Source organism: Saimiri boliviensis, chromosome 11 (assembly GCF_048565385.1).
Source record: "Saimiri boliviensis isolate mSaiBol1 chromosome 11, mSaiBol1.pri, whole genome shotgun sequence".
Lineage (NCBI taxonomy): Eukaryota > Metazoa > Chordata > Mammalia > Primates > Cebidae > Saimiri > Saimiri boliviensis.
In genome coordinates this window covers 81,811,028-81,823,772 of record NC_133459.1, presented here as the reverse complement: position 1 = coordinate 81,823,772, position 12,745 = coordinate 81,811,028, and the positions used below count along the sequence as shown (strand labels likewise).

Sequence of the window (12,745 nt, the reverse complement as noted above, 5' to 3'; positions counted from 1 at the left end):
CTCCAGCCTGGGTAACAAGAGCGAAACTCCGTCTCAAAAAAAAAAAAAAAAAAAAAAAACAGAACTACCATCCAACCTGGCAATCCCGTTACTGGGTATATTCCCAAAAGAATATAAGTTGTTCTACCATAAAGACACATGAACCTGTACGTTCACTGCAGCACTATTTACAATAGGAAAAACATAAAATCAACCTAAGTGCCCATCAACAGTAGACTGGATGAAGAAAATGTGGTACACATACACCATGGAATACTACATAGCCATTAAAAAAGAATAAGATCATGTCCTGTGCAGCAACATGGATAGAGCTGGAGGTCATTATCCTACATGAACTAATGCAGGAACAGAAAACCAAATACCTTATGTTCTGATAAGTGGAGGCTAAATATTAAGTACATATGGACATGAAGAAGGGAAAAATAGACACTGGGGCCTATGTGAGGGTGGAGGGTGGGAGGAGAGTAAAGATGAAAAATTGCCTATTGGATGCTATGCTTATTACTTGGGTGATGAAATAATTTGTACACCAAACCTCTGTGACACCCAGTTTACCTATATAACAAATTTGCACATGTACTCATGAATCTAAAATAAACTTTAAAAAACTTTTCCTTATCAGTTTTCCATTTTCTTGGCTACTTTCTTATTGTTAGCATTATCCATTTACTTGTGATTTCACCTCTTTTCTAAATTTTTATGGGCTGAAAAGATACATCAGCAGACTTCCCCTGTTCATTATGCTGTAACATATTTTAAGCATTTCAATAGCCTTCAATTGTTGAAAACTATCAGGCATCAAAGCACCTCAAATATTTTCAAGTACTTGGTATTATTGCTGATGAAGTAAATCAAGTTATTCTCAATTTTTGAGGTTGTAATTGGTCTAATTCAAAGCCAGATTGGCCATGAAAGCTAATCAAGTTTAAGTTTCAACTTAACAAGTTTGTAACCATAATTTTATAATTTTTTTTGACCAAGGAGGGCTGTTAGAATTGTATAAACTTTAGGCTCCACAAAACCTATATTTATCTCTGTAATTAGAAATCTCCATCTAGATTTACTACAACTGAATTCAGTTTGGCTGTGCTTTGAACACGATGCTCAGGGTTGTTCTGACTGGCCTCCCCACTCTACAATTCCATTTTGAGGTAGTTAGTATTACTTGGCAACATGTAACCATAAGAAATTTTATTTATTTTTTATCAAGTCAGTGACTCCAGAAACTTAACAAAAGGTAGCAATAAGCCATCTGAAAAGAGATGTCAATCTTTGCATTTCAAATGAATGACTTAAGCACCAGCTGGACATTTCAAAGTAAAACTACTATTCTTATTCACATGGGTTGAGAAAAGTGAAGAGATAATAGAGTAAGATTAATTTGTCACCTTGAGTTGCATATTATTGTGTCATGATTACCTCAGAGATACATATTATTCTAGAAATAAAATCATGAATGTTGCTTGTAAGTTTGAGAAATCTGAATAATATGAACTATACGACATTGATTGAATGGCAGATGCCTGTCTTCCTTCTTCTTCATATATGTTCTAAGTATGTGAATCAAACAGACAAAGACATAGAAATGAAGTGACTACACCACAACAGGCAGAGCTGTCTTGCAATTATGACTTGCATTTAGGGTCCAATTTGAGTGGTGACGTTACTTACTAGACTGTAGAGTTCCTTAAATGACAACTAAATGCATTGCCCATCGATGGCTTTACAACAGAGAACGCTGCTCATGTAGCCTTTAGAGTTTGACAAAGTAAACTGCTCATTTAGCCTTTAGAGTTTGACAAAGTAAACTTTATCTTAAATGTTCTCTGTCAGGAAGGGAGAGATGCTTTTGAACAAGATTAGTCAAAATAGTCTCTTAAAAACCAAAGCTCTTATCAAAGTAAAATTCCTGAGGTACCTTAGACTCCTGAAAGCTAAGCAGCCCATATCCATGGGAAAATGCCATTTAAAAAAGAAAAATCTATTCACAAGAGCTCAACTGTGTCTCAAGTGATTTTGTGCCCTGTGTTGTGCCTGAAAGCATACTTCTTGAGGACCAATTCCAAGATGACATATCTTGACACTTAAAGCAGTAGCTTGAGTAGTAATCTGCTTTTTTAACTCAGTATTCTGTTTAATTCACTTTATAGAAATCTTGAGTCCTAGAATGGCAAATTCTCCAGGACCATCCAGTAACCGTAAGTCAACTGGAAGAAAACATGTCAGAAGTCATGACTTTCACTCATTCACTTCACCACAGCCTAAAATGTTTGTCTGCTAGAAGGCACTTGGGAAAATAGCCACCACACTGCAGTGTCTGTGGGAAAGAGAGATGGTACTGACAAGGCTGTAATCACTGCCCTCTCCAGGGCTGCCATTGCCTGCTACTCTCATAGGCTGGTGAACCCTCTGGAGTGCTAGCTGAATGAGTCCGGTGGGCCAGACTCCCCACACGGTGAACAACTGCAATCCTGATGACACAAAACACATGCCAACTCAAGGAGCAGCAACATCGCTGTCCAAAACATACATGCTGTTGACACTGGGTTATTTGTGATGGGCTAGGCAGGGACTTAGGCCTTCACTCTTGATAATTACTTTGACTGGTAATTGTGACTAACACAGAAGGCTCCAAAGAGGACTGCCAGAAGAAAATCTGATGAAGATAATTGCAGCAGAGGAAAACTTAATGGAGATCATTGTTCTGTGGCAGCGGGCTGCCTGCACAGGGACAGGGAGGTTAGGTAAAGAGCATCAGCATAAGCCAGATGCTTCTCTATACCATAGAAACACAGGACAAATCTTGCCCTCTGACAAATCTTGCTCAGTGGCCTCATATCTTCCAAGAGGTCATGTTGCTAGAAAGCCACGTCAGAGTCTGGTTGCTGCAGCCACACAATTTCCAGTACTGTGCTATGAGACCATACCACAAAGACAGATACTCTCCTGGAAGTCAGACCATCTGATGGCAGACATGTTTGCCATAATATCAGTATTTTAGTCAGTTCAGGCTGCCAGAACAAGATACTGTACACTGGGCAGCATAAACGACAGCTATTTCTCACAGTTCTAGAAGCTGAAAGTCCAAGACAGGGGTGCCTGCATGGCTGGGTTCTTGGTGAGGGCTCTCTTCCTGTCTTATAGAGATGGTCTTCTTGCTGTATCCTCACACCTGAGAGTAAGCTCTCTGGTGTCTTGTTCTTTTCTTATAAGGGCACTGATCCCATCATGGGGCCCCATCCTCATGACCTCATCTAAACCTAGTTATCTTCCAAAGATCCCACCTCCTAATATCCTCACACTGTGGGTTAGGTTTTCAACATAAGAGTTTTGAGGGGACACAAACATTCAGCCCACAATAGTCAGCCATGAAACAATAAGCTTCCCACATCACGGGCAACCGTGCTACCCTTTCGGGACTTGCCCTTTTCAAAGGTGGTTTAGGGGATGCTCTCCATCCCTGCCCTGCTTCTGTCAAGTTGCAGGGCAAAGCTTTCCTGTGGAGAGTTTTAGGAAGCAACTGTTCTAATTGTTTCTCAGCTGCTGTTATCTAGAAGATGTACCTTGGAAGGGTCATGTGCTTGGGCTGGAGATGGCCTGCAGTCTTCCCATCAGGATGATGAGTGGGTGCTAACCGACTGGGTTCATTGCCAGGAAGACTCCAGAGGTAAAATGCTGATGGCCTCTGTAGTGTGGTGATGGAAGAAGCAAGTTAACATGGCAGAGGATCCAATCCTCAGTTCTCATGAATACACAGCAGTGACTTATCTTACCAGCCAAAGCCTGGCCCTCCCTGCCCTCTACCTCCTTTAATGGGAAAAGGAGAAACAAGATTTGAATCACTGCCAGAGTCAAATTCAAGGCAGACAGACTCTTTCCCCACCCAATCACCCTTCCATGAAAATGAAGAAACTCAAGCTTCTGGACCATGCTTGCAAAACTCTGATCCTTTGAGAATTCATTTCTCAGGTTTCTGAGTTGGCAGACTGAACATAGCAGCAAGGCAATGCTTACTTCTCCCTTGAAGGATTTCTGAATGAAATGCTTTAGAAGAGTTTATTCCCATTATGCTTCCCAGTGTCCATGGTGCCAGAATGAGGTCATCCATGAGAGAAAGGGCCTGCTCATGGGCCAGGCTCAGAGCTGGCAGTCCAGTTTCTGAGGTATCTCACAGGATCTGGAAAGTCTAGAGACCATTGGGTGCCCTCAGTCTGGGATGTCTGCCTCCAAGGAGTCTCAGCAAAAGCTCAACCTGCAAAGGGCTTTTGGTCAGCTGGGAATCTGGCCAAGAGACCTTTTAGCTAAGTATGTTTTTGATAATCATTTACAGTATCACTTAAATTTAATTTTAGAAGAGAGCTATTCAATTGCAGTGACACAAATGGACATTGTACCAGTGAAAAACAAAATATGTTCCAGCTGATCAGCAGCCTTCCTTCCACTTTCCAACTTGAGCAGTTCTTTTCCATCACAATCATTCATTAAAGTTTTTCAAACATAAAGAAAACTCATCAGAGTTTTAGAGTAAATACCCATATTCTGAACACCTAGATGCTACAATTAACATTTCTTGTACTTGCTTTATCACATACATGTCCATGAAGTCACCCTTCTACTTAATTGCCAACCCATATTTTTGATGCATTTTAAATTGAGGTGTATCTATCAGTATTCTTCCTCCCCCACATCAAGGGCAACTGTGCTACCCTTTCGGGACTTGCCCTTTTCAAAGGTGGTTTAGGGATGCTCTCCATCCCTGCCTGCTTCTGTCAAGTTGCAGGGCAAGGCTTTCCTGACGAGAGTTGAAGGAAGTGGCTGTTCAAATTTGTTCTCAGTTATGCCTGTGTAAAGCAAGCAGTCACCCATGCATACCTGTAACCTGAGCCTGTATCAAGATACAGAATGTTATTATCACCCTGAAAGTTCCCTCATACGCCTTCTGAGACATTCTCCATCCCCACCCAGCCAGAGGCAGCTGATTGTTTTTTACCACTGATGCATTTTTCTGTCCTGAAACTTTATCTAAATGGAACCATTCAGTATGAACTCAGCTATGTAACGTTTCTCTCATTCAGTATTACGTTTTTGAGACTCATCCAAATGGTCGTACATAACAGTAGTTCATTCTCTTTTATTACGTGGAGTATTTCCATTGTATGAATATGCCACAGTTTGTATATTCATTACCCTATGGATGTAGGCCTAGGCTTCAAAGTTTTGACCATTGTGATAAAGCTATTAAGAACAATTTTGTACAAATTGTTTTATAGACATGTGTTTTCATGTCCCTTAGGTAAATACCCAGGAGTGAAATTGCTGCATTATGGGGTAGATGTCTGAATGTTTATTTCACATTCTCACCAACGATGAAAGAGTTCCAGTTGCTCCACACCCTCGTGAACATTTAGTGTTATCCATCTTTCTCATTTTAGCTTTTCTGGTGGATGAATAGTAATTTGAGCTGCTATTTTAGCAAGTTTTCTAAATTAGAAAAAAATACATATCTACAAAGATCAAGTCTGAAGTAAATATGGCTTGAAGGAAATCTAGAAATTGGCATGTGCAATATTAGAAAAGTTGACCTTATCCAAATCAGGCCATACAACTAATCGCTTAAGAGAATAAAAATGGCTGAAGGGATATGAAACAAGCAGCGAGACACATTTTTCAGTTTTTGCTTCTCCCGACAATATTATGATACTTGAAAAGAAAATGTAATGCTTAGAAAACTGCAGCCTTCATTGCTAGAGAAATAGGAACTCTGTGTTTACCCACAGAACTGGCCTGGTGTGAACCACACTGTGCTGTCCCCATTTCCTCCTCAGGTCAAAGCCCCTTGAGGACCACCCCTGCAGACCTGGCATAGCCTGCAGCATGGAGCTGTGAATCACCTAGACCATTGGGACGAGTTCCTGCCCCTTCCTCCCTCTTTCTGATACCAACCCTGGACCTAAGGGAAAGGAAATCCCGTTTTTTGAGCATTAACATTGTGCCAGAACCTATGACAAATTGTGCATAAATTGTCCTTTAATCCTCACAACAACATCCCTATAAAGTTATTGATAGTCTGATGCTATAGATGTGAAACGAAGACTCAGAGAGAAGTAGCAATGTGCCTAGGGTCACAGAGAGGTAGAAGAACCAGGATTCAACTTACAATCTGGTGCTTTTTCTGCTCTACTTTGCCAAGCACCCAGAAAGCAAATTGCAGAGGGCTTAATAGTTCACTGGGTGCCAAGGCCAGTAGAAGAAGGCACTGTGTGTCTCTTGGTCAGGTTTGTCCCTGCCTTTGCTTTCTCTTCTGTTTCTGCACTCTTCTAGTGTGTTTGTATTGAAGGCAGGGCTGATTTACTCTACCCCCGAGTCTTTCAGAGGACAGATGTTAATGAACTTTAGCCTTCCTCTCCACAGCTGCCACTGTCTCCGGCTTTGAGTTTTCCCCTAGCATGAAGGGATAATTCACCTGATACACCCATTCTCCTTCCCCTCAGTTTCTCAGCACTTCATTGATGCCTCCCTGCTCTTTGGTCCTCTTCCTCCTTCTGTCCACTGTTGGGAAAGGAGGTAACTGTGGGTTCATCACATGTTCGTCATGTGTTTCTCTAGACCAAGTTACCTGTTCCTGAAAAGCACTAGCTTGCTCCTCAAATCCCACGGTTCGGAAATAATTGACGACATCCATCACAGCCCAGTCTGCAGGATCAGGTGGTCTCCCACTTTCCATGGAACTGCAAAACACAAATCCAGACAGTTTTCATGGCAGTGCCTGCACAAGGGTGTGGCCAGGCTCACAACTGGGTCTTCTGGGGCAGGCCTCTCATGTTCCTTGGGTTCAGATGATGATTACTCTCACTGGCTTAGTCACTGCTAATAAACCATTTGAGCTTTAATGTAAATTATTTTCTCTGGTTTTTAATCCAGAGACATTGAGAGTGGTCCAGTGACTGCTGGCAGCCCGCAGTATGACATTCATACTTCTGAGTTCAGAACACCTGGCCTTTTACAGTATGACCTCAGCATACCTCTCTCTCTTCCTGTTTTCTTAACACCTTCCCTAGCCCCCATCCCCACGCATCTAGGGATAAACCATTCCACAATAGGCCAAGTCCTTTCATAGATCTGAGCCTCTGTACATCCTGTCCCAGCCACTTACAATGCCCCCTCACCTGTCTTTACTGAACAAAACCCTATCATTTCTATCGGTACAAAAACTACCTCCTCTTTGAGGCATTTTTTGGCTCTTCCAAGGGAGTATTTTAGTCATAACCTGCTTTGAGTTCTAGAACTTCATTCAGACTCCCATTGTAGCACCTTCCACACTGGATTAGACCCTCCCACGAGAGTGGGAGATGCAGGTTGGAGATACGCATTTGAGCCTGGACCACTTCCATTTTACTATTCCTAGTATCAAGCATGTACTTAGAAACGTAATCCATATTGTTCAAATAAATACACAGATGACAATCAAGCATTTGTCTGAGAGAGTCTATGGGGAACACTCCTCAATGTATTCAGAGAGGAGGGAACAAAGAATTAGAAGAAAGAAAGAATGGTATTGACCTGCAGTTACTGGGACTCTGCCTCATTTCTGAATTGTTGTATCTGTCTATCTTTCTCTACACTTCATCTAGGATGATTTTCTCAGAGTGTGCATCCAATCATACAGCCTAACTTTGCTTTGGAGGTCCTTCAGGACAAAGCCTCTTCCCAACTCTCCAATAGAATACGCTGGAGAGCAAAACAGAGACCACTCTTTTTCTTATGGGCCTTACAGTCCTTTGGGGAGTGGACATTGATCAATAGTCATGCAAGTAAATGTGCAGCTTTGAGTTATGCTAAATGCTAAGAAGGACAAGCACCATGTACTATGACAGTTTAAGGGATAGGGGAAGCTTTCTGGTGGGAGTTTCTTTTCAGGTACGATCTAAAAAGCAGCTAGAAGTTAACTGTATAAAGAAGTCACATGAAGATTATTCTAGGCCCTGTGGCAGGAACAAGGGAGCCATGCAGGCCTTGGAGGCCACACCAAAAATTCTGGATTTTTGCTAAGAGCAATGAGAAGCTCTTATGTAAAGGGGGCAACCTGATCAGATTCACATTTTGAAAAAGGATGCTGGACAGGAGCCAGTGAGGAAGAAGCCAGTGAGAAATCTGCTGCAGTCATGCAAGCCAGAGATCATGCTAACTTAGACTAGGATGGTGGCTATGGAAAACGAGAGGAGTGTGTGGATTTAAAAGATAGTTAATGAATAAAATCAGTGTAATGTAGTGCTGGACCAGACGTAGAGAATGGAGTGAGTAGAAGTGTCATGGAGCTGGCTGGGTGGTGGTAACTTTACTGAGATGGCACTCCCAGGAGATGCTGAACATACTAAATTTGGAGTACTGTCTATATCCAAGCGGAGATTTAATGTGAGATATAAGTCTAGAGCACAAAGCAGAAGAGTGGGCTAGGTACACCTGTGGGAGACAGAGGCATTTATACAGTAACTAAAATCTTGAGAGAGGATAAGAGGAGAGCTGGGCCTAGAACTAAGTTTGAGAGGTTCAGTATTTAGTGGAAATTGAAAATATCCAGGCTTTTAATGGGAAAAAAAAATTGGCTAGATTTTGAGGGATTCCTGAAGATCTTTAAAGGTGTAAGAGTCAACGATCCAGCCACCTAATTCTCCAGCACAATGTTTTGCCCAAAGCAGGAACCTAAAATATTTGATTTAAGAAAACCAAACCAACTTCTGTACTAGTTAAAGGGAGTCACTGATCAATGGCACATGTGATCATTCATTTCTCAACAGCACTTAATTTAAAAACATTTAAAGCCAATACTCTAAATGTTTTCTCTTTTGGGCTGAAAGATGGTGAATCTATAACCACTGCATGCTTGTATACACACGTACCCATATGCGCACGTGCACACATACAATCTTCCTACCATTTAACAGGCAATATACATTGGGAAGAAAAACTATTTTTCACCCTAACATTACTAAATATTAACTATGTGTTTTTAAATCAATGGTAAATTTTTAAAAAAATTATCTATGTGCTGGAGTTTTCCATAACGCTAGCAACATAAGCAATCAGCAACTGGTACTGGGTGTCCTCTTCAAGGCACCATTTTCCTTCCCTCTCTCCTAAGGTGTCCTTGAAGAATATTTGGAAAGGAGTTCATTGTTCCAAGGAATCTTCTCAGTTTACTAATTAGCTGACTTCTAGTAGTAAGCACAGAGTCCTATGGAACACACTTTTAAGTGCCCCAGAAAACATCTGAATTCACTCTCCTCATGGTTGACTTCAGTTAGTTGCCTTTCCTCACCAAGAACAGTTATCAAAGACCTTCACATGTACCCCTAAACTTAAATTTTTTTAAAAAATTTAAAGAATAGTTATTCCATTGTAATAATAAAATATGCTACATTGTAATTTTAGGATGGGAGGCTTTCCTGATTTTTATTATGGTGGGATGCAACATCATGACTCCCATAATTCTGAAATATTCTTGAGTATAGCAGTGCTACAGAGAATAAAGGCTTGTAAAACTGCTGGCAGTGACCATGAATAGGAGCAACGTGGAACCGGGCACTCTCTCATATGGAGGGTAAGGGAACTCACTGAGAAGAAACAAAGAGTTAGAAACTAACCAATACATTTAATGATTGATCTGTCTATGTTTAAAAGCCTGATAGCCCCCCTAAAGTCAAAATAATGCGGGGAAAAATCACATTAGACTATTGATATCCTGAGAAGAAAAACCTGTCTTCATCTCTATAGGCCCAGCACCTAGCACAGTTTGACTGGTGCACAGTTGATACACAGCAAAAATATTACAATAGACTAACAACCTGAGAGCGCTTACAGCTTACAATCTGTTTTTACACATTACTCAATATCAGCCTCCTGCCTCTTTGTGAACTGGCTATTGTAACCTGCTTTTAGGAAACGAAGGCTCACAAAGGTTAAGAAATGCACCCCAAATCGCATGGCAGATAAAGCTAGGATTGGATTCCAGATATGTTTGACTCCAAGTCTTTGCTTTTTTTCCAACATACTTATTCATTGACATGACAGATATTTATTGAAAGCCTGTCTTCTCAGTATTGTGCTAGATGCAGGGTTACAAGGACCTGTCCCTGCATAGTCCCTGCCCTCAAGGAGCCAGCAATCTGGTGAGGGAAAGCAGATGTGGAAACAGTCAGCTCTGAGGAATACTCAAATCGAGGGGTGAACGAAGTGCTGTTGAGGACCTATGTCAGGGAGGACCGGTTAGTTCACTATTCCTAGAACACTTGAAGATTTTCAATGGCAGTTTAAAAAGGCATTTATTGCCCTCAACACACTCTGAGCAGGGCCCCAGAGAGGGGATGCCTTGCAGAGGTCCATCTGCGCAGGCACGCACCGTCACTTCTTGTTTGCTTGTGTTACGCAACATGGATGATTTCACTGGGCTCTTCCAGTGGTTTCAGCAACAGTTTTAAGGAGAAAGCTGGTGATGATTCAAAACAACACAACAAGGGTAGGCCAAGCGGAAGGGTGTGCGGGGCAGGAGCCAGAGTGCCAAAGCCAGAGAACATCTGACATGGGAAGATTTTGGAGGATAGATTTAAGCAGCACCTTTCTCTGCTAGGAATGCAATGTTTTCCCAAGGACTGATATTTTGTCCAAACTGAGACACTTAACTTTAGTTATTTCCTTATAAATGGACCATTCTCGCCACATCTTTTTTATGACCTATGCATGTCAAATTCCAGAGGGAATTTAAATGTCACTGTTTAAAATACCTGCCAGGTGGTGATTCCATTGTGGCTGCTGATTTTGCACTGATAAGATGAGATGGCAGATACAAAAGTGCCATTTTCATTTGATATTTATTATTCACTATTGTCAGAGCAAAACGTTTCTTAGAATATAATACATGTTAATGTGATAAATTTATGAGTATTTTCCAGGCACAGAATCTTTAAAATATATTTTTATATATAGCTTTATTATTAAAAATTAGCAAGAAATCTCAGCACTTAATTAAATTATCCATGTTTTCATTTAGCCCAGTCACCTTTTAGTACTTTGTGCATATGGTTAGGTACATCAAGTATTGATAAAAATCATATCATGTGTGAATAATTCACACTAGGTAATGATTATTCCCTAATTAAACAATCACCTCATTTTTAAAGAGAGCTGGAGAGATACAACCATGGGGACAGAAAAGCAATAATAACAAATTTGGCAGATACATGCAGATCAACTGAGCCTTTATGATGAGGGTTTCATGTTGGCACATCATAATTTTAAGTCTGGCAGCAAAAGTTTCCATTTCCCTTTGTAAGAAGGCAGGCAGAATGTAGTTGAAACTGTTTTTCTAAATCTAGCATATGTACATTTTATGGTACTTATGACATTACAGATGCTGAGAGTTGGCCAGGTCAAAAGGATACTCTGGGTAAATGCAAGCCACATATAATATCACAACCCCATTATATTCATCAATTGTATTTCCACTTCAAAGTTCAAAGCAAAAGTTACTTTAGAGACTGGTTATCTTATCATGATAATATATTTGTCACATTACTTTTTTAATAAAGCTAATCCTGAATGTTACTTATTTTTACACTCAGCAATGCAATCTAATTTTGTGCTGCCTGGATATTTATAACTTAAAAATGAAATTAACCTGCTCTTTGCTCATGTCTTAAAACAACCTCTGGCTAAAAGCAATTTAATTCTGATTTGAATAAATTAGTATTGATCTCTTTGCCTATGAAAAACCCAAGGATGAAGCAACCAAATGAGCGTTCATGTTATTTCCACTCCTTCCTCTCTTTCCCTTCATGCTAACAAGCAGGGATCTGGCTAAATGGCAGGCCCAAAAAGAAAAGGGATGATTCAAAGATTCTGGACAGAACAGTTTTCATTTTTAATTATTCAGATAAATAAGAGTTGAGTGGCTTAGTTGCAGCACATTAAAGTGATGAAAGTATTGAAAAGGCAAATAATTCATCAAACCTTCTGTATAATCCAAATTCTTTTTTTTTTTTTTTTTTTTTGAGACGGAGTTTCGCTCTTGTTACCCAGGCTGGAGTGCAATGGCGCGATCTCGGCTCACCGCAACCTCCGCCTCCTGGGTTCAGGCAATTCTTCTGCCTCAGCCTCCTGAGTAGCTGGGATTACAGGCACGGGCCACCATGCCCAGCTAGTTTTTTGTATTTTTAGTAGAGACGGGGTTTCACCATGTTGACCAGGATGGTCTCGATCTCTCGACCTCGTGATCCACCCGCCTCGGCCTCCCAAAGTGCTGGGATTACAAATCCAAATTCTTTAACTTAGACCTTAGATGCTTGACTCAAACCTAACTGGGCAACACCCTAGACTTTCCCATACCCGTGGCTTTGCTTATGCCAGTCAAACCCTTTCTGTTCAACTTTTAGGGATTAGTCCTGTTCATGATAAAGAGACTAGTTTAATTTCCCCTTAATTAATTTTAACCTGCCTACTATGAGCCGGGCATTTACTAAGCATTGGAAACTCATAGTCTAATGAAGAGGATAATCTCAGGTCAGCTGTGAGATGAAGAGGGTCATGATGTTTTGTTTCCTGCTCTACTTCAAAATGTGGTTAAGGAGCAGGGGAAATAGATGGGTGAAGGAAGGATGGAAAGTCAGCATGGCAATGTGAGTCACGCTGTGCTAGGTGTGTGAATGAGAGGCTTTGGAGCCCTCAGTCACCAGTAAGACTAGGAGCAGGTGCC

The 12,745-nt window shown here is 40.9% G+C and overlaps 1 protein-coding gene across 4 annotated transcripts in view; it reads right to left on the bottom strand.

Annotated features, from left to right (window-relative positions):
- The window catches only part of SAMD13 (sterile alpha motif domain containing 13), a 50,794-nt gene that overhangs the window by 14,654 nt on the left and 23,395 nt on the right, over positions 1-12,745 (bottom strand). For 2 of the 4 annotated variants that reach the window (XM_074381092.1, XM_074381093.1), the window contains exons 3-4: positions 6,617-6,728; positions 3,564-3,685 (exon numbers count right to left, since the gene is read on the bottom strand). In XM_074381092.1, the coding sequence (XP_074237193.1) occupies positions 3,564-3,685; positions 6,617-6,728 (234 nt within the window). The remainder of the gene's footprint in view (positions 1-3,563; positions 3,686-6,616; positions 6,729-12,745) is intronic. The other 2 variants (XM_003921367.3, XM_010347035.3) reach the window with 1 other exon arrangement.